The following is a 22,777-nucleotide window of genomic DNA, read 5'->3' on the forward strand; positions in this document are numbered from 1 at the left end:
GTTAATTGGTCATTGTAAATTGTCCTGTGATTAGTCTATGATTAAATTGAGAGAATGCTGGATGGCGCAGCTGGAAGGGCCTATTCTGCACTGTATGTCAATAAAAATTTTAACAATGTTAGAGAAACAGTAATTTCTCTATCTTCTGTTAATCCCCCCCCCCTTCTTTTCTCTTTTTTTTATTCCTCATTCTGGTTACCCCTTTTCGTCTCCTCACCTGCCCATCACCTGTCTCTGGTTCCCCTCCTCCTTCCCATGGTCCACTGTCATCTCTTTTAGATTCCTCCTTCTGTCGCCATTTGCCTCTTCCACGATTCACCTCCCAGTTCCTTACTGCATTCTCCATCCACCCATCCACCCTCCCACTCACCTGGACTCAAATTCCTTACTGCATTCCCCATCCATCCGTTCACCTTCCCCTCACCTGGACTCACATTCCTTACTGCATTCCCCATCCACCTGCCCACCCTCCCCCTCACCTGCACTCACATTCCATAGAACCATAGAACCATAGAAACTACAACACAGAAACAGGCCTTTTGGCCCTTCTTGGCTGTGCCGAACCATTTTCTGCCTAGTCCCACTGACCTGCACGTGGACCATATCCCTCCATACACCTCCCATCCATGTATCTGTCCAATTTATTCTTAAATGTTAAAAAAGAACCCGTTTTACCATCTCGTCTGGCAGCTCATTCCATACTCCCACCACTCTCTGTGTGAAGAAACCCCCCCTAATGTTCTCTTTAAACTTTTTCCCCCTCACCCTTAACCCATGTCCTCTGGTATTTTTCTCCCCTTGCCTCAGTGGGAAAAGCCTGCTTGCATTCACTCTATCACTACCCATCATAATTTTATATACCTCTATCAAATCTCTCCTCATTCTTCTACGCTCCAGGGAATAAAGTCCTAACCTATTCAACCTTTCTCTGTAACTGAGTTTCTCAAGTCCCGGCAACATCCTTGTAAACCTTCTCTGCACTCTTTCAACCTTCCTTATATCCTTCCTGTAATTTGGTGACCAAAACTGAACACAATACTCCAGATTTGGCCTCACCAATGCCTTATACAACCTCATCATAACATTCCAGCTCTTGTACTCAATACTTTGATTAATAAAGGCCAATGTACCAAAAGCCCTCTTTATGACCCTATCTACCTGTGACGCCACTTTTAGGGAATTTTGTATCTGTATTCCCAGATCCCTCTGTTCCACTGCGCTCCTCAGTGCCTTACCATTAACCCTGTATGTTCTACCTTGGTTTGTCCTTCCAACATGCAATACCTCACACTTGTCTGTATTAAACTCCATCTGCCATTTTTCAGCCTATTTTTCCAGCTGGTCCAAGTCCCTCTGCAGGCTCTGAAAACCTTCCTCACTGTCTACTACACCTCCAATCTTTGTATCATCAGCAAATTTGCTGATCCAATTTACCACATTATCATCCAGATCATTGATATAGATGACAAATAACAATGGACCCAGCACTGATCCCTGTGGCACACCACTAGTCACAGGCCTCCACTCGGAGAAGCAATTCTCTGCTACCACTCTTTGGCTTCTTCCATTGAGCCAATGTCTAATCCAATTTACCACCTCTCCATGTATACCTAGCGACTGAATTTTCCTAACTAACCTCCCATGTGGGACCTTGTCAAAGGCCTTACTGAAGTCCATATAGACAATATCCACTGCCTTCCCCTCATCCACTTTCCTGGTAACCTCCTCGAAAAACTCCATTAGATTGGTCAAACATGACCTACCACGCACAAAGCCATGTTGACTCTCCCTAATAAGTCCCTGTCTATCCAAATGCTTGTAGATTCTGTCTCTTAGTACTCCCTCCAATTACTTACCTACTACCGACGTTAAACTTACTGGCCTATATTTTCCCGGGTTACTTTTCGATGCTTTTTTAAACAACGGAACAACATGAGCCACTCTCCAGTCCTCGGGCACCACACCTGTAGACGGCGACATTTTAAATATTTCTGCCAGGGCCCCTCCAATTTCAACACTAGTCTCCTTCAAGGTCCGAGGGAACACCCTGTCAGGTCCCGGGGATTTATCCACTTTAATTTTCCTCAAGACAGCAAGGACCTCCTCCTTTTCGATCTGTACAGTTTTCATGATCTCACTACTTGTTTCCCTTAATTCCATAGACTTCATGGCAGTTTCCTTAGTAAATACAGACGCAAAAAACCTATTTAAGATCTCCCCCATTTCCTTTGGTTCCGCACATAGCCGACCACTCTGTCAAGAGGACCAATTTTATCCCTTACAATCCTTTTGCTCTTAATATACCTGTAAAAGCTCTTTGGATTATCCTTCACTTTGACTGCCAAAGCAACCTCATGTCTTCTTTTAGCCCTCCTGATTTCTTTCTTAAGTATTTTCTTGCACTTCTTATACTTCTCAAGCACCTTATTTATTCCCTGCTTCCTATACATGTCATACAACTCCCTCTTCTTCTTTATCAGAGTTGCAATATCCCTTGAGAACCAAGGTTCCTTATTCCTATTCAGTTTGCCTTTAATCCTGACAGAAACATACAAATTCTGCACTCTCAAAATTTCTCCTTTGAAGGCTTCCCACCTACCGATCACATCCTTGCCAGAGAACAACCTGTCCCAATCCACACTTTTTAGATCCTTTCTCATTTCTTCAGATTTGGCCTTCTTCCAGTTAAGAACCTCAACCCTAGGACCAGATCTATCCTTGTCCATGATCAAGTTGAAACTAATGGTGTTATGATCACTGGAACCAAAGTGCTCCCCTATACAGACTTCTGTCACTTGTCCTAACTCGTTTCCTAACAGGAGATCCAATATTGCATCCCCTCTAGTTGGTCCCTCTATTCCTTTCTACATTCCTCATCCACCTTCCCCCCTTCCCCCCTTCCCCCCCTTCCCCGTCACCTGGACTCACATTCCTTTCTGCATTCCTCATCCACCTTCCCCCCCTTCCCCATCACTTGGACTCACATTCCTTACTGCATTCCCCATCCACCTGCTCACCCTACCCCTCACCTGCACTCACATTCCTTACTGCTTCCCATCCACCTGCCCACCTTTCCCCTCACCTGCAATCACATTCCTTGCTGCATTCCCCTTGCACCCACTCACCTTCCCCCTCATCTGAACTCACCTGTCACCTTCCAGTTGTACTCCTTCCCCTCCCACCACCACCTCCTTCTGGCTTCTGTCCCCTTCCTTTCCAATCTTGATGAACTGTTGACTCCATAGATGCTGCTTGACCTGCTGAGCTCCTCCAGCATCTTGTGTCTGTTGTTCTGGATTTCCAGTATCTGTAGAATCTTTTGGGTTTAAGGTGGTAGGGGAATAATTTAAAGAGGTCCCATGGGGCAACTTCTTCACCCTGAAGGTGGTCTGTATATGGTCCAACAACAAGATTTAAAAGAAATTTGGACAGCATATGGAGGGAAAGATTTGTGGGCTAAATACACTGGACAACACATTTTTTCAAAAGTGTTGCTTCCTCAGATTTTTTTTGTTTATGATAAATTGCCTGAAGATGAAAAATATAATTTCAGACTTCTTGTATCACATAGGAATTTGCAGAAACAACAAATGAACTTTTATTGAATATAATGTGTTTAATTGCATAATGGTTCTGATGCTTTGCAATAGTTCAACTAAGTTAAAAATATTTTGTTAATGATTTTCATTTGTACTCAGTGTCTGAGGCTTCTCGCTTAAGTGTCCAACAATAATTCGCCAGCATTGATGGATTCCAGTTGCCTTGGTATCTTTTCTCCATGACCGCAATGTCCTGGTGAAACCTTTCACCATGCTCGTCACTAGCAGCACCAAGATTTGCAGGGAAGAAGTCTAAATGGGAATGCAGAAAATTAATCTTTAGTGACATCAAGTCAAGTGAAGTCACTTTTTATTGTCATTTTGACCATAACTGCTGGTACAGTACACAGTAAAAACAAGACAATGTTTTTCAGGACTATGGTGCTACATGAACAATACAAAAACTACACTGTTGCATTTCATGGTTTTATATGCTTGAAGCATGCTTTTAACCAGCTGCATGTAGATTGGTGCTCTGTAGATACCGAGAAAAATTTCAACAACTTCCTTGAATGCCTTCCATGTGATTTTCTCCGGTCCCACTAGAGATTCTTCAAATTGCCTGTTTGATTTGTGGACCAACAAAAATGCTTTCCTTAATCTTGGCATCAGTTATTCTGGGAAGCATCTGTCTCAAATATCAAAATCCTTCATAGAAATTTTTGTGCCTGGTGACAGCAAATTCCATCCTTACAGACCTGAACCCAATAATTATTACTAAAACCTGTCCTGCCATGCAGCAGTCGCACTGCCCAAGCATGCCTGGACAAGACAGGAAACTTTCCAGCTTACATTGTAGGCAACATTTTAATTGACTTGAATTATGAATTGAAATAATAAACGTAAGTGATTTCAAAAAATATTATGTGATAGAAAAATTTCATGATCAGTAGCCCAAAATTCATAAGATACACCTAAAGATATTCAGGAAGCAAAATCTTTGTTGTCCAGTGATACAGTGGAGGGGCTGGTAGTTTTGAGGAAGTAGAAAGGCTACAGAAGGACTTAGACAGATTAGGAGAATGGGCAAAGAAGTTGCAGATGGAATATAGTGTTGGGAAGTGTATGGTCATGCACTTTGTTAGAAGAAATAAAGGCATAGACTATTTTATAAATGGAGGGAACATTAAAAATCAGAGGTGCAAAGGGGCTCAGGAGTCCTCACAACACACACAAAATCCTAGAGGAACTTAGCAGGCCGGGGAGCATCTATGGAAAAGAGTACCGTTGTCGTTTCAGGCCGAGACCCTTCAGCAAGACTCATGCAGGATTCCCTAAAAGTTCATTTGCAGGTTGAGTCAGTGGTGAGGAAGGCAACTACAATGTTAGCATTCATTTCGAGAGGATTAGAATATAAAAGCAAGGATGTAATGCTGAGGCTTTAAAAAGCACTGGTGAGGCCCTACTTGGAATATTGGGAGTAGTTTTGGGAACCTTATCTAAGAAAAGGTGTGCTGAAACTGGAGAGGGTTCAAAGGAGGTTCACAAAAATGATTCTGGCATTGAAAGGCTTGTCACATGAGGAGCATTTGATGGCTCTTGGCCTTTGCTCACTGGAATTTAGAAGAATGAGAGGTGACCTCATTGAAACCTGTCGAATTTGAAAGGCCTCAATAGAGTGGATGTGATAGATGAGTCTAAGACCAGAAGACACAGCATCAGAATAGAGGGATATAAATTTAGAATGGAGATGGAGAAATTACGTTAGTCAGAGGGTGGTAAGTCTGTGGAATTTGTTGCCATGAGTGGCTATGGAGGCTAAGTCATTGGGTCCATTTAAGGCAGAGATAGATAGGTTCTTGATTAGCCAGGGCATCAAAGGGTATGGAGAGAAGGCAGGGGAGTGGGGATGACTGGAAGAATTGGATCAGCCCATGATTGAATGGCAGAGCAGACTCGATAGGCCAAATGTCCTACTTCACTCCTATATCTTATGATCTTGTGGTCTTATATGTGACTCTGGAGGCAAATCATTCATTATATTAAAGGCAGAGGTTGATAGATTCTTGATTAGTCGGGGCCTGAAGGAAGAAGGGGGAAGGCAGGAGATTGGGGCTGAGAGGGAAAACGGAGACTCATTGGGCCAAATGGCCTAATTCTGCTCCTATATTTTATAGTCTTATGGTCTAAATGCCATTGCAAAGAATCTAATGCATTGTATCTGGTTAAATTTCATTTATAATTACCGCAATTGATTATAAAGGGAAGTTACAGTACAACGCCTCAGTAGAATAGTGCTTTACAGCACCAGCAATATATCAGTGTTAAGTACCCGCTGCTGTCTGTAAGAACTTCGTATGTTTTCCACATGATGGCGCTGGTTTCCTCCCATATTCCAAAGACGTACAGGTTAGGCTTAATAAATTGTGGGCATGATATACTGGTGCAAGGGGGTGTGATGACACTTGGGTGCTTCCCTAGGACAATCCTTGGCCTATGTTGGTTGTTGACGCAAGCAATGCATTTCACGGTATATACTGATTTGTACGTAACAAATAGAGCTAATCTTTGAAATCTTTATCTCTTTTAAATGCATGTATTTTTATTTTTGGCACTTCTGCTTTAGTTTCTGATGCAAAGGTTTGAGATTGCTAAGTACTGCAGTGCGGACCAAGTGGAGATCTTTGGCAGCCTTCTGCAACGCTCTCTCTCTCTGAATGTTGGAGGATCAAAGGGGACCTTGAACAGACATGTGGCTGCCATTGGGCCAAGATTCAAGTAGGTGCTGCACATAAAAGTATATAGGACGTGCAATAAAATTGTCATGTTAACAACCTCAGCCTTCAGATGTAATGATATATAGAGCTGCTGGCTCAGAGATCCAGGCTCAGTTCTTGTCTCTGTGCAGCTTGCTGCAAATTTCCCCTGGATGCTGTGGTGTACTTCCACAGCCCAAAAGATTGGTAGGTTAAAGGGCCCCATATTGGTGATTGGTAGAATCTGCGGGAGTGGGAGGGATGTTGAGAGCATAGGGAGAATAAAATGGGATTGGTGGAAATGGGTGCCTTAAGACCTCGACGTTAAGGACACCTTCACGAGACGATACTTCAGGAAGGCGGCATCCATCCCTAAAGACCCTCATCATCCAGGACTGCCCCATAACCATCAGGTTCTTGAACAATGGATGCTGCCTTTTTGAGGCAATACTCCTTGTAATGTCCTGGATACTACTCCATAATAGAGATAACTGAATTTACACTTCCTTGTAGCTTATTTTGATCCTGTGTAGTAGCCCCACCCCCCGCCACCCCATGCTAGTGATGCACCCAAATAGGATGATCTCCACGGTACATCTGTAGAAATTTGAGAGTATCTTTGGTGACACAACAAATCACTTCAAACTCCTAATGAAATAAGATCATAAGACCTTAAGACAAAAAAAGCACAATCACGCCATTCAGCCCATCGAGTCTACTATGCCATTTCATCATGGCTGATCCCAGATCCATTCAACCCCATACACCTGCTCTCTCACCATATCCCTTGATGCCCTGACCGATCAGGAATCTATCAACTACCGCCTTAAATATACGCATGGACTTGGCCTCCACCGCAGTCTGTAGCAGATCATTCCACAGAATCGTTACTCTCTGGCTAAAAAGATTCCACCTTACCTCTGTTCTAAAAGGTAGTCCCTCAATTTTGAGGCTGAGCTCTCTAGTTCTGGATACCACCACCAGAGGAAACATCTTTTCCACATCTAGCTTATCTAGTCCTTTCAACATTCGGTAGATTTCAATGAGATCCCTATGCATTCTTCTAAATTCCAGTGAGTACAGGCCCAAAGCTGCTGGACACTCCTCATATGTTAACCCCTTCATTCCCAGAATCATTCTCATGAACCCCCTCTGGATTCTCTCCAATGGCAATACATTCTTTCTGAGATGGAGGGCCCAAAACTGTTCACAATACTCCAAGTGCAGCCTGACTAGTGCCTTATAAAGCTTCAACATTATCTCCTTCTTTTTATATTCTATTCGCCTTGAAATAAATGCCAACATTGTATTTGCTTTCTTTACCACAGACTCAACTTGTGAATTAACCTTCTGGGAGTCTTGCAGAAGGACTCCTAAGTCCCTCTGCACCTCTGATGTTTGAATTTCTCCCCATTTAAATAATAGTCTGCACCATTGTTCCTTTTACCAAAACGCATTATCATACATTTTCCAATATTGTATTCCATCAGCCACTTTTTTAACCCATTCTTCCAATTTGTCTAAGTCCTGCTACAATTGCAGTCCTTCCTCAGCACTACCTACCCCTCCACCTATCTTCGTATCATCCGCAAACTTTGGAACAAAGCCATCAATTCCATTATCCAAATCATTGACAAGCAATGTGAAAAGTTGTGGTTCCAATACTGACCCCTGAAGAATATCACTAGCCACTGGCAGCCAACCAAAAAAGGCCCCCTCTATTCCCACTCACTGCCTCCTACCTATCAGTCATTCCTCTATCCATGGCAGTATATTTGCTGTAACACCATAGGAATTTATCTTGTTAACCAGCCTCATGTGAGGCACCTTATCAAATGCCTTCTGAAAAATCCAAGTTGAATGACATCCACTGCCTCTCCTTTGTCCACCTTGCTTGTTCATTTCTCGAAGAATTCTAACAGATTTGTCCGGCAAGATTTTTCTTTACAGAAACAATGCTGTCTTTGACTTATTTTATCATTAGTCTCCAAGTACCCTGAAAGCTCGTCCCTAGTAATGGACTCCGACACTTTCCTAACCACTGAGGTTAGGCTAACTGGTTAGGCTTTCCTCTCTTTTGTCTTCCTCCCTTTTTAAGGAGTAAAGTAAACATTTGCAATATTCCAGTTTCCTGGGACCATTGAAAGATCATGATCAATGCATCCATTATCTCTTCAGCAACCTCTTTCAGGACTCCAGGATGTAGTCCATCAGTTCCAGGTGACTTATCCACCTTAAGACCTTTGGGTTTGCCTAGCACTTTCTCCTTTTGTAATAGCAATCGCACTCACTCCTGCTCCCTTACACTCACAGACCTCTGGCATACAGCTAGTGTCTTCAACAGTAAAGACTGCAAAGTACTTATTAAGTTCATCTACCATTTCTTGTCCCTCATGACTACCTCACCAGCATCATTTTCCAATGGTCCAGTATTAACTCCCACCTCTCTTTTATTCTTTTTATAATTGAAAAAGCTTTTAGTATCCTGCTTTATATAATTGACTAGTGTGCCCTCATATTTAATCTTTTCTCTTATAGCTTTATTAGTTGCCTTTTGTTGGATTTTAAAAACTTCCCAATCATCCAACTTCCCACTCACTTTGGCTACCTTATATGCCCTTCCCTTGCCTTTTATGCAGTCCTTAACTTCCCTTGTCAACAACGGTTGCTTACTCCTGCCATTTGAGAACAACGTCTTCTGTGGGACATATCTATTCTGCGCCTTGTGAACTATTGCCAGAAACTTCGGCCACCTCTGCTCTGCTGTCATCCCCACCAGTATTCTCCTCCAACCCGCCTGAGCAAGCTCCTCTCTCATGCCTCTGTAATTTCCTTTTTTCCATTGCGATACTGATATGACTTATGAATTGCAGTATGAATTCAATCATATTATGATCACTGCCTCCTACAGGTTCCTTTACGTTAAGCTGACTCATAAAATCTGGGTTATTACATAACACCCAATCGAAGATAACCTTTCCCTGAGTAGGCTCAAGCACAAGCTGCTCTAAAAAGCCATCTCGTAGGCATTCAACAAATCCCTCCCTTGCAATCTGACACCAACCTTACATATTGAAGTCCACCATTACAATTGTGACATTACCCTTATTACATGCCCTTTCCAGCTCCCTTTGCAATCTCAATCCCACATCGTGGCTACTATTTGGAGGCCTATTTATGTTTCCCATCATGTTTTTTTTTACCCTTGGAGCTTCTTAAATCCACCCACAAAGATTCAACATTCTCTGATCCTTTGTTACCTCTTTCTAAAGATGTTACCTCTTATGTCATCTCTTACCAACAGAGCCACACCACCACCTATGCCTCCCTGCCTATCTTTTCTATACAAAGTGTATCCTTGATGTTAGACTCCCAACTATGGCCTTCTTTCAGCCACGCCTCAGTGATGCCCACAAAGTCATACCGACCAATCTCTAATTGCGCCATGAGTTTTGTCCACCTTATTCCGAGTACTATGTGTATTTAAATACAGCACCCTCAGTCCTGCATTCTTTTACCTTTATGAATTTTGCCTCCGTGGTACAACTTAACTCTGTGCTCTGTCTGCATTTGTACCCAATCATTGGCTTGTTCTTCCTTACATTCATATTACATATTACTTCATCTACTTGTAAATCTGCTGGCTCATCCTCAGCTCTACCATACTGGTTCCCATCCCCCTGCCATATTAGTTTAAGATATAGCCACTGTTGTGTCTTCTTTGTAGCTGTGTCAATATGTTGGGCCCAGGATGGATCCTCAGAGATATTGACACCCAGGAACTTGAAATTGCTCACTCTTTCAACTTTTGATCCCTGTATGAGGTCTGGTGTGTGTTACCTCATCTTACCCTTTCTGAAATCCACAATCAGTTCTTTAGTTCTGTGCTTCACCATCTTCCTCATCTTCTCCCCACCTATCACCTCCCCCAGCCTCTGTCGCTGTTCCCACTCTTGCCCTCTTCCATTTGCCTGTCATCCATCATCACCTATCACATGCACTCCCCCTATCCCTTCCCCTCATCACCTTCTACTAGCTGCCCCTCTCCTCCCAAACTCTTTCAGTCCAGATGAGAAGTCTTAACCTGAAACAACATTAGCTGTCAATTTCCTTTCACAGATTCTGCTGACTTGCTGAGTTCCTCCAACACAGAGGTTCTCAACCTGGGGTGCATGGCGTAATGGTATTGGCCCGGCTCTCCCTGTTGCCCATGAATACCATTAAACGATCTTAGTGTACCAGAACTATTTTTGGGATGTTTAAGCATGTCTGATGGAGTGCTACAGGAAGAATTTAATGAGCCACTGAATTCCTGCAGATCTAATTACTTCACGTGTGTTTCTGTAGGCTATTGACACTTGGTCTTGCTCTGTTGCATGCTGATGTGATTTCCAATGCCACCGTTCGAAATGTCCTCAGAGAAAAGGTCTATTCTACTGCCTTTGACTACTTTAGGTAAAAACATTCATTTTGCTATCATGTTTTGCATCTCTGTGGTCCATTGAATCCTTTACCGGAGTATGATAGTGTAATGCTATTCTAGTGCCAGAAGTTATGCCCATCCATTGCAACTAAGGAAGATCCCGATTGTGACGACTGCTCGTACGACTTACATGGACTTCCGAGGTCAAGAGGGTGAAACTGCCCCAGTGCATCTCCCTCCTAACTTTAAAAACTCTTCGGCACAAAGTCATAGAAAAATACAGCACAGAGACAGGCCCATTGGCCCATCTGCTCTGTGCTGAGCTATTTAAACTGTGTGCTCCCATCGACCATAATCCTCCATACCCCTACCATCCATGTATCCATCCATGGTTGTTGTTCATCGTATACGATAATACAGGTTTCCTGTCATTGTCGGATACAGCGGACAACCACCATTCCAGTGCCAGCAATCAAAGATTGGGGTTCAATCCTGCAGGTGTCTGTAAACAGTTTTACCTCTCTCCCTTGTGTGAATTATGTCGGCTGGTGGCATAGTGGCATCAGCGCTGGACTTTGGGGCAGAAGGTCCCGAGTTCGAATCCAGCCGGCTCCCATGCACACTTTCCATCCATGCTGGGTTGAGCGTTGAGCTAGCAACTCGACCTTGTAAAAAAAAAAATTGCCTGCTACAGAAACATCAACAGCAAAAGTTGATGGCCTATACTCTCTCGTGAGTTGAAAGGCAATTTCTTCTTTTCCCTGTGTGGATTTCCTCCTGTGTTCCAAAGATTGGGGACCAATACCGCAGGTGTCTGTAAGCAGTTTTTCCTCTCTCCCTGGGTGGATTTCCTCCTGTGTTCCAAAGACATTAGGGTTAGGGTTCAGCAAGTTGTACGCATGCCATATTGGTGCTGGAAGATTTGCAACACCTGAGGCCTGCCCCAAAAATATATTCAGACCGTTTAGGACGGTGGTGAATGTTAGTGGCTCGGGTTGAGGTGTTTGATGTTGCGGGGTTCGCTGAGCTTGGCAGTAACTTGCAGATGTTCTATCACCAGTCAAGTGACGTCCCCGGTGCGCATTTGTTGGTGTTTCTATCTGGGAGTGCTCGAGTTTATATAGGCCCCAGTCTGCTTGCCTGGGTCCTGATTGGCAGCCTCTTCAGGGGTAAACAAACATAGCAAAATCAATGCTATCTACGAGCCCCTTAGAGCCAAAGAAACATGAGCTAATAGAATTCAAAGGTCAACTGAAAGTGTAGCCAATCAGGACTGAGGCAAGTGAATGGGGGCCTATATAAATGCAAGCATTCCCAAAGAGAAGCACCAACAACTGCTCACTGAGGATGTCTCCTCGACTGGTGATAAAACATCTGCAAGCTAACTGCCAAGCTCGGCAAACACCACAACAGCAAAATATTCAAAATGTGTTGGTTGTTGACGCAAACAATGCATTTTACTGGGCATGTGACAAACAATCAAACCTAATCTAATTTTTCTGATTACTTCAGTGTTGCACCTAAGTATCCAACCCAGGATGAGAAGAGACTGCGGGAAGACATCAGTATTATGATCAAGTTTTGGACAGCCATGTTCTCTGATAAGAAGTACCTGAACGCAAACCAATTGGTTCCTCCAGGTAAGGAACAAACTAAAGACTGGACCAGATATATATGATGTAAGTTGGCCATAGGATTGGGAATGTGCTGAATGAAGCAAAGGCAGATTAATTATGGAACGGAGGAAGTAGTAACCAAGCTGTTTGAATGAAAGTTTATTTTGGAAATTTTTAGAGTTGAGAGTTTGAAGGATTTAATTCAGGTTTTCCTGTATTAAATAGTACTGATAGTTAACGGTCGATAAAATTAATTTGTGTCTCCCACTGTTCTGTTTTGGTTGAATTGTTTTAATTTCTAATTGACCTTTATTTTTGTGGTTTTCTAAACTTACTTACTGTCTGTTACGCCACTGGTGCTTGAGGCATCAATGAAGGTTCTCCATCTCTCTTTGTCTATACCATCTCACTTCATTGCTGTTTCCATAACAATTTTTTTGTTTTGACCATTTAGGGTTGTTAGCCTGAGCTGAACCCCCTGTACCTGGTCTGGCCTCTACCCTTTGGCCTGTTTGGCATGGGCGACCCCACCAAGAACCTAAGTGCAAGGCCTTGGCTCCAGCCGGCCCTGACCTGGCTCTCTGGGTCATTGAAGCATGTAAGCCTCCAAACCCTACAACAAGGTTGTAGTCCAGTAGAGGTGTGGCTCTCTAAAGGCAAAACAAAATTTGAGTTGTAAACCAAATTTCAAGGGAGCCTCTGCCATCATCAATAATGGAATGAGGTTGCACGGCAGAACTACTGCATTAGCTAACAGTGTACTAAGTTCCTGTAATACAAGCTAGGATCTAAATATTACATCAAATTACAGAGTCCAGGAGAAGACTGGATTCAAAAGGGAACATTGGGAGCAGTGAGATTTCCTTCCCTCTGCTGCCTGTAAGGAGATTGTACGTTCTCCCTGTGACTAAGTGGATTTCCCCTGGGTGCTCCAGTCTCCTCCCACAGATGTACCTGTTGGTAGGTTAATTGGTCATTGTAAATTCTCCCATGATTAGGCTATAATTAAATCAGGGAGTTTCTGGGTAGTGCAGCTCGAAGGCAGGAAGGATCTATTCTGCGCTGTATCTAAATAAATAAATATGAACAGGCTGGCTAATCAAACAATGTAGCCATCTGAGATCAGCCTCTCTCCTTAGTGTTTAATCTGCAAACAATTCCATTCAAGTTTAATTGTCATTCAACCATACGTACATGAATACAGCCAAACAAGACAGTGTTACACCAGGGTCAAGGTGGAAAGCATAGTACCAACAGTCACACACAGCACATGTATCAGATAGAAAGATACAGCCATTCAATAAAAGAAACCAAACTCAAGCCATCCCACACCGCCGACATCTGCGGACGATCACAACAGACCTTGTCTTCTGCTGAGTGAGCACTGTGAAGAGCAGGGGCCACAGCACCAACTCTAGCCTAAGTACTGCACCACTTGGCCCCAGTGCTTCTCCCTTGTAGACGTAAACAGGATTCTTTCCGCTTGCTCCACCCTGGGCCAGCTACCTTTCTGGGCTCTAATTTATGTTGCCCCACTACATTTGATCACCTCTATCTCTGCTTAGTTTATAACCTTAATCCCACCTTTGGCAGAGAGTCTGTGGATTGGCAATCCTTCTCAACTCTTCCATCTCTTATCTCTTTACTGCTGAACATTTATTCCCTCTCCAGAAAGCTTTGAAAGCATTGGAATCATTAATCAGACATAGACCCATCAGGTACTTGTCCAACCTAAGCTAATTTATGAAGAAAGGTAATAATTTTAATCACAACGTGCTTTAGTTTGCTGGTCTTGTGACACTTGAGCGGTTTGCTATTGTATTATCAATTACAGAATCATTTAAAAAGTAATCCAGGGCATGCTGAATCTCAATCAGTTAATCCCTAACTAATTCAACTTTGTAAGATTCCATTAATATGCAGAAGGTGTATGTAATTTGATTATCTATAACTGCTTTACTTCTCTCTCTCTCTCCCGTTCTCTCTCTTGCTCTTTTGTGTTCTCTCTTGTGTTCTCTGTTGCTCTCTTTCTCTTGCTCTAACTCTCTTGCACTCTTGTGCTCACGATCTTGCGCTGTCTCATGTACTCTCTCTCTTGCTCTCTCCTCGCACTCTTTCTCTTGCTCGCTCTTGTTTGCCCTCTCCATTTTGCTCTCTCCCTCTCCCACTCTCTCTCTCTAATTCCTAATCTTCCATCCCGGTCTCTACTCTGCTTTTCACTCTCCAGATTTAACGCTGGCTCTCTCATCTCTCCTATAAGACCCAAAATGATATGTGCCATGCACCATCAATCTTCAAATCAGCCATGGTTGACGTTTAGGCCTTAAGATGTAGGAGCGTTCCGAGTTAGGCCACTCGGCCCATTGATTCTGCACCACCAAACACGGCTGTTTTTTTTTCTTTTCCAACCCTATTACTCTTCCTTCTCCCCACCACACTGGATGATGTTCAAAGTTCAAAGTGAATTTATTATCAGAGTAGTATCCAATTGTCTTGCCAGTCTCACTCACCTACTGTTGGTAACTATCGTTCCAGTTTGGTTTTAATTCAGTAGGGGTGATGGCAAGGATATCCAAATTAATGATCTTTAATTGGCTTAGTCACAGTTTGTCATTAGTTCAAGCATCATGTCCATTTAGCACACCAGAAACGCTTTGCAGTACCAGTGACCTGGGTTCAATTCCCATCCTGCCTGTAAGGAGTTTGTATGATCTCCCCTTAACCGCGTGGGTTTGCTCCGGCTGCTCCGGTTTCCTCCCATAGTCCAAAGACCTACTGGTAGGTAGGTTAATTGGTCATTGTAATTGTACCATGATTAGGCTAGTATTAAATAGAGTTGCTGGGCGGTGCGGCTCGAAGAGCCAAAAATGCCTGTTCCGCACTGTATCTCTAAATAAAGTAAAGTGTGGGAAGGCAAATTTCCAAGCAGTGAAGCTCAGCTCCAGTCTCTTGCACAGGGTATGTCAGTTATTACCCTTCAGCTGTCACAAGCACCATTTTTGTCTCTTGTGCTTGACTGCAGGAGGAGAATGTTTTATAAACTTACTGCCCAGGTGACCTAATTGTGAACTTATCCCTAGGATACCTCTGTTTTCCAAATGGTAAATGGGAGTTGTATCAAGGAGAGGCTTGTTGCTCCTTACAGCCAGCCCCCATTATTATGATGAGGTCTTAGCAAAGATGTAATGCTGAGGCTTTATTAAGTACCAGTGAAGCCTCACTTAGAGTATTGTGAGCAGTTTTGGACCCCTTATTGAAGAAAGGACATGCTGACATTGGAGAGGGTTCACAAAACCAATTGTGGAGTTGAAAGACTTGTCATATAAGGAGCGTTTGCTGGCTCTGGGCCTGTACTCTCTGGAATTCAGCAGTATGAAGGGGGATCTCATTGCAACCTATCGAATGTTGAAAGGCCTTGAAGGAGTGGAAGTGGAGAAGATGTTTCCTGTGGCAGAGTCTAAGACCAGAGGACACAGCCTCAAAATAGAGGAACATCTAATCAAAATGGAGATGAGGAAGAACTTCTTTAGCCAGAGAATGGTGAATCTGGAACTTGTTGCCACAGGTGGCTGTGGAGGCCAAGTTATTGGGAATATTTAAGGCAGAGATTGATAGATTCTTGGTTAGTCAGGGCATGAAGGGATATGGGGAGAAGGCAAGAGATTGGGGCAGAGCAGGAATGGGATCAGCCATGATGAAATGTTGAAGCAGACGATGGCCTAGAGGCCTAATTCTGCTCCTATATCTTATGGTCTTCATAATTCTCATTGCAGTCCTAGAGTGCCAGAGCTCTGGTGACACTTGGTTGGCTTCCTTTTAAAGTCTGCTCAGGATTAATTCAGTGGGTGATATTGAAGCTCAGGTTTGTTGTCATTCAACCATACACATGCATAAGCTAAACAAAACATCCTTCCTTTGAAGACAATATGTAGAATGCAATATATACAGTCACACACATCTCACATAGCTACGATCTAACACAAACAGTCACAAAATCATGTTAGCACTAGTTGCTAAGAGAAATGGCCTGAAGATTGACGGGTTGACAGAAAGTGTGAGGAGCATGTTTATGTAAGACAGTATAATGTTACTGACACTATTATAATAAACCTCCAAGGGCCACAACCTTGTCGTAGGGTTTGGAGGCTTGCGTGCCTCAGTGACCCAGAGAGCTACGTTGGCTGGAATCATGGCTTAGTGCTTTGTCAACTCTGCCTAACAGTTCAAAGGGTAGAGGCCAGATGAAGAGTTGTCTGCCAGTCCCCCAGGTTCAGGGGTTCAGCTCAGGGCTAGCAACCCTGACTGGTAAAACAATGTTGTTACGGAAACAGCAATGAAGAATCCTTCTGCATCTGAGTGCGACAGTCTCCACCCGGGACTTGCCTGACTGACAGTAGTGAAAACCAAGAGGAAGCTACTGACATGATGAAGGAAGCCCTGAGCACCGCCAGAGATGAAGGATCTTCATTGCTGCCCTCAATGCTAGCAGTGTAACAGGCAAAGGTAGATATCATAATAAAAGAAGCAGTCATATAAATGTGTGAAACGACAGCAATAAAAGATGAAAAGTGACCAGAGCAGGATGAGAGTGAGTTGGGAAGTGGTGGGGGGATGGGGTGGCGCAGGACATTCAGACTGAGTGAGCATGTAGCAGGGTGCTAACAAGTCTCTTTTTTGAGGATTCAAAGCAGACATGTTTTCCAAATCCTGCTGTGCATTTGTGAGGAGGAAAATTGGCCAGCTTTCCAATCTTTCCCCTACCTGGTCTCCTCACTTGTGCTGCTTTTAAAAGGCTCTCCTGTGAATGCTGTCTTCTGTTTCATGGTCCATTCCCAGCTTTACTTGAGTATTTCTTAACCCATGGGAGCTCCACTTGACTACTGTGTCTGCCCCTACTGGAGACAGCTGAACGAGAGTGAGGACAGTAATTCTGGATCCAGTCTGATAATTCCAGTGCCACCAAATTGTAGGTTTGCATCAGAAAAATGGAAGTTCTTCACCTGCATCCCGTGATCAAATAAAATCTAGAGCTCTTTATCTTAGCCAGATGTACTGAAGAAATAAGAAACTTCATGATTAACATTATCATCATTTTTCTTATAGAATTGTACTGCACATTGAGGTGCATAAAAATTGACTTGCAATTAAACTTATTATATCTTTTTAAGGTAATGATCTGCTAAATTGCCTCCTGTACCAAGCCCTGCAATGCCATGCTGATTTGAATCACCCTGATATCAAAAGACCTCATCAATATCTTCAATATTTTTATCACACCCCCTCCCACCCCTCTTGTGTTTTTGTCAGTTTCCTCTAAAGTTGAGTTGAGGTTAGAACAAGCAGAAAACATTTGCCTGGAAGTTTAAGACCAGAGGACAAAACCTCAGAATAGAGGGGTGTCCATTTAGAATGGAGTTGAGGAGGAATTTCTTTAGCCAGAGAGTGGAGAATCTGGGATTCATTGTCACAGGTAGCTGTAGAGGCCAAGTCAGTTAAACATAGAAACATAGAAACATAGAAAATAGGTGCAGGAGTAGGCCATTCGGCCCTTCGAGCCTGCACCGCCATTTATTATGATCATGGCTGATCATCCAACTCAGAACACCGCCCCAGCCCCCCTGACCCCCGTAGCCACAAGGGCCATATCTAACTCCCTCTTAAATATAGCCAATGAACTGGCCTCAACTGTTTCCTGTGGCAGAGAATTCCACAGATTCACCACTCTCTGTGTGAAGAAGTTTTTCCTAATCTCGGTCCTAAAAGGCTTCCCCTCTATCCTCAAACTGTGACCCCTCGTTCTGGACTTCCCCAACACCGGGAACAGTCTTCCTGCATCTAGCCTGTCCAATCCCTTTAGGATCTTATACGTTTCAATCAGATCCCCCCTCAATCTTCTAAATTCCAACGAGTACAAGCCCAGTTCATCCAGTCTTTCTTCATATGAAAGTCCTGCCATCCCAGGAATCAATCTGGTGAACCTTCTCTGTACTCCCTCTATGGCAAGGATGTCTTTCCTCAGATTAGGGGACCAAAACTGCACACAATACTCCAGGTGTGGTCTCACCAAGGCCTTGTACAACTGCAGTAGTACCTCCCTGCTCCTGTACTCAAATCCTCTCGCTATAAATGCCAGCATACCATTCGCCTTTTTCACCGCCTGCTGTACCTGCATGCCCACTTTCAATGACTGGTGTATAATGACACCCAGGTCTCGTTGCACCTCCCCTTTTCCTAATCGGCCACCATTCAGATAATAATCTGTTTTCCTATTTTTGCCACCAAAGTGGATAACTTCACATTTATCCACATTAAATTGCATCTGCCATGAATTTGCCCACTCACCCAACCTATCCAAGTCACCCTGCATCCTCTTAGCATCCTCCTCACAGCTAGCACTGCCACCCAGCTTCGTGTCATCCACAAACTTGGAGATGCTGCATTTAATTCCCTCATCCAAGCCATTAATATATATTGTAAACAACTGGGGTCCCAGCACTGAGCCTTGCGGTACCCCACTAGTCACCGCCTGCCATTCTGAAAAGGTCCCATTTATTCCCACTCTTTGCTTCCTGTCTGCTAACCAACTCTCCACCCACATCAATACCTTACCCCCAATACCGTGTGCTTTAAGTTTGCACACTAATCTCCTGTGTGGGACCTTGTCAAAAGCCTTCTGAAAATCCAAATATACCACATCCACTGGTTCTCCCCATCCACTCTACTAGTTACATCCTCAAAAAATTCTATGAGATTCGTCAGACATGATTTTCCTTTCACAAATCCATGCTGACTTTGTCCGATCATTTCACCGCTTTCCAAATGTGCTGTTATCACATCCTTGATAACTGACTCCAGCAGTTTCCCCACCACCGACGTTAGGCTAACCGGTCTATAATTCCCCAGTTTCTCTCTCCCTCCTTTTTTAAAAAGTGGAGTTACATTAGCCACCCTCCAATCCTCAGGAACTAGTCCAGAATCTAACGAGTTTTGAAAAATTATCACTAATGCATCCACTATTTCTTGGACTACTTCCTTAAGCACCCTGGGATGCAGACCATCTGGTCCTGGGGATTTATCTGCCTTCAATCCCTTCAATTTACCTAACACCACTTCCCTACTAACATGTATTTCACTCAGTTCTTCCATCTCACTGGACCCTCTGTCCCCTACTATTTCTGGAAGATTATTTATGTCTTCCTTAGTGAAACAGAGGTTGATAAATTCTTGATTAGTCAGGGCATGAAGGGATACAAGGAGAAGGCAGAAGATAGATGATGATGAGAGGCATTGATCATGTGGATAGTCAGAGGCTTTTTCCCAGGGCTGAAATGGCTAGCATGAGAGGGCACAGTTTTAAGGTGCTTGGAAGTAGTTGCAGAGGAGATGTCGGGGATAAGTTTTTTACACAGAGAGTGGTGAGTGAGTGGAATAGGCTGCCGGCAGCAGTGGTGGAGGTGGAAACGATAGGGTCTTTTAAGAGACTCCTAGATGGCTACACGGAGCTTAGAAAAATAGAGGGCTATAGGTGAAGCCTAGGTAGTTCTAAGGTAGGGACACGTTCAGTACAGCTTTGTGGGCCAAAGGGCCTGTATTGTGCTGTAGATTTTCTATGTTTCTCTAGGGGCTTGGTGGGAAGATGGATCAGTCATGATGAAATGGAGGTGCAGACTTGATGGGCTAAATGTCCTAATTGTACTTCTTGTATCTTATGGTCTTAACATCTTTTGCTTTGTGGATCCAGAACTGGCTTGCCCACAGAAGGCAAAGAGTGGTTGTAGGTGGTTTGTATTCTACATGGAGGTCAGTGACCAGTGGTGTTCCACAGGGATCTGTTATGAAACCCCTCCTTTGTGATTTTTATAAATGACCTGGATGAAGAAGTAGAAGGGTGGGTTAGTAAGTTTGCTGATGACACAAAAGTTGGGGGTGTTGTGGATAGTCTGGAGGGTTGTCAGAAGTCACAGCAGGGTATTGATAGGATGTACAACTGGGCTGAGAAGTGGCAGATGAAGTTCAACCCAGATAAGTGTGGTGATTCATTTTGGTAGGTCAAATTCGAAGACAGAGTATAGTGTTAATGGTAAGATTCTTGGCAGTGTGGAGGCTCAGAGAGATCTTGGGGTCCATGTCCCATGTCCATAGGACACTCAAAGCTGCTGTGCCGGTTGACAGTCTTGTTAAGAAGTTGTATGGTGTGATGGCCTTCATCAGCCGTGGGATTGAGTTCAAGAACTATGAGGTAATGTTACAGCTATCTAAGACCTTGGTCAGACCCCACTTGGAGTACTGTGTTCAGTTCTAGTCACCTCACTACAGGAAGGATGTGGATACTATAGAGAGAGTGCAGAGGAGATTTACAAGGATGTTGCCTGGAGTGGTGAGCTTGCCTTACAAGAATAGGTTGAGTGAACTTGGCCTTTTCCCTTTGGAGTGATGTAGGATGAGAGGTGACTTGATAGAGGTGTATAAGATAATGAGAGCCATTGATCGTTTGGATGGCCAGAGGTTTTTTCCCAGGGCTGAAATGGCTAACACAAAAGGGCACAGTTTTAAGGTGCTTGGAAGTAGATATAGAGGAGATGTCAGGGTAAGTTTTTTACGCAGAGAGTGGCGGGTACGTGGAATGCACTGCCGGCGACAGTGGTGAAGGCAGGTACGACAGGGTCTTTTCAGAGACTCTTAGGTAGGTACGTGGAGCTTAGGAAAATAGAGGGCTATGGTAGGGAAATTCTAGGTAGTTTCTAGAGTAGGTTACATGGTCGGCACAATATTGTGGGTTGAGGGGCCTGTAATGTGCTGTAGATTTCTATGTTCTATGTTCTTTGCAATGCACCTTGAGCTGAGATATGCTTTCAGAATGAATATGAGGAAGAAGACCCTGTGACCTATCCTATACACCACTGGAGTTTGTCATCCACCACTAATGGCTTTAAACTGCTGACTCTGAATTTCCTTGGCAGGTTTTTGGCACTGATGATCCAAGCATATTTAATCCTCTCTCACTGGAGAAACCTGGCCTTTTCAGTATTTCGGTGATTTGATCATCAGGATTTGTGGGATATTTTTGTGTTTTTTTTCTGTATTTCCACTGTATCCTTTATGGTGCCTTTGTGTCGTGCTGACCAAGAAATAGTACAAAACCCAGATTAAATCAGATTACAAAACTGTTCATCTCCAGAGCAACGCACACAAAGTGCCAGCGAAACTCAGCAGATCAGGCAATGATTAAACAGTCAATGTTTCAGACCAACGCCCTCCGAGATTCTTTTACAGATAGCCATGAAACCAGAAAAAAAGAGCATCAATCCCCTAAACCCCCTCCCCTGCATAAAACGCAACAAGAACATCGGCTTCTGGAACCCCTCCCCCGCACAAAACGCAACAAGAACATCGACTTCCAGAACCCTTCCCCCGCACAAAAACGCAACAAGAACATCGACTTCCGGAACCCCTCCCCCGCACAAAACGCAACAAGAACATCAATCCCCCCAAACTCCCTCCCCCGCACAAAACGCAACAAGAACATCAATCCCCCCAAACTCCCTCCCCCGCACAAAACGCAACAAGAACATCAATCCCCCCAAACTCCCTCCCCCGCACAAAACGCAACAAGAACATCGACTTCTGGAACCCCTCACCCGCACAAAAACGCAACAAGAACATCGACTTCCGGAGCCCCTCCCCCGCACAAAACGCAACAAGAACATCGACTTCCGGAACCCCTCCCACGCACAAAACGCAACAAGAACATCAGCCCCAAACTCCCTCCCCCCGCACAAAACGCAACAAGAACATCGACTTCTGGAACCCCTCCCACGCACAAAACGCAACAAGAACATCAGCCCCAAACTCCCTCCCCCCGCACAAAACGCAACAAGAACATCGACTTCTGGAACCCCTCCCACGCACAAAACGCAACAAGAACATCAGCCCCAAACTCCCTCCCCCGCACAAAACACAACAAGAACATCAACCCCTAAACCCCCTCCCCCACACAAAATGCAACAAGAACATCGACTTCCGGAACCCCTCCCCCGCACAAAACGCAACAAGAATATTGACCCCCCCCACCCCCCCGGAACAAAAATGCAGACAAAAATGAAACAAGAACATTGAACCCCCCAACCCCCTTTCCTCACATGAACTGCAACAAGAACAGCGACCTGCAGAACCCCTCCCCTAGCACAAAATGCCGCAAGAACATTGACCTCCAAATGCCCGTCCTCACACAAAAAAAATACCTGAGAAAGAATGTGCAAAAACAGAATATAAAAAACTATAAGACTGAAAAAAGTCCATAGTTTAAAACCATATCCATATGATGCCTGTAATAAATGCTCTTAGTGAGGTTGGGCAACAATGCACTTGCTTTCTTCATTGGTGCTTCACGCTTTTGTAACCTCTTGAGTTTTTTGACCTTCAGTTTGTTTAACACCAAAGAAT

The 22,777-nt window shown here is 43.9% G+C and overlaps 1 protein-coding gene across 4 annotated transcripts in view; it reads left to right on the plus strand.

Moving 5' to 3' along the window:
• pi4kab (phosphatidylinositol 4-kinase, catalytic, alpha b) overlaps positions 1–22,777 on the plus strand; it is a 347,746-nt gene that overhangs the window by 238,548 nt on the left and 86,421 nt on the right. For 3 of the 4 annotated variants that reach the window (XM_072240890.1, XM_072240889.1, XM_072240888.1), the window contains exons 34-36: positions 6,166–6,317; positions 10,643–10,750; positions 12,231–12,358. In XM_072240890.1, the coding sequence (XP_072096991.1) occupies positions 6,166–6,317; positions 10,643–10,750; positions 12,231–12,358 (388 nt within the window). Of the gene's footprint in view, positions 1–6,165; positions 6,318–10,642; positions 10,751–12,230; positions 12,359–21,294; positions 21,375–22,777 lie in introns of those variants that run through there. The other variant, XM_072240891.1, reaches the window with a different exon arrangement.

The sequence above is a fragment of the Mobula birostris genome, chromosome 22 (assembly GCF_030028105.1).
Source record: "Mobula birostris isolate sMobBir1 chromosome 22, sMobBir1.hap1, whole genome shotgun sequence".
Taxonomy (NCBI): domain Eukaryota; kingdom Metazoa; phylum Chordata; class Chondrichthyes; order Myliobatiformes; family Myliobatidae; genus Mobula; species Mobula birostris.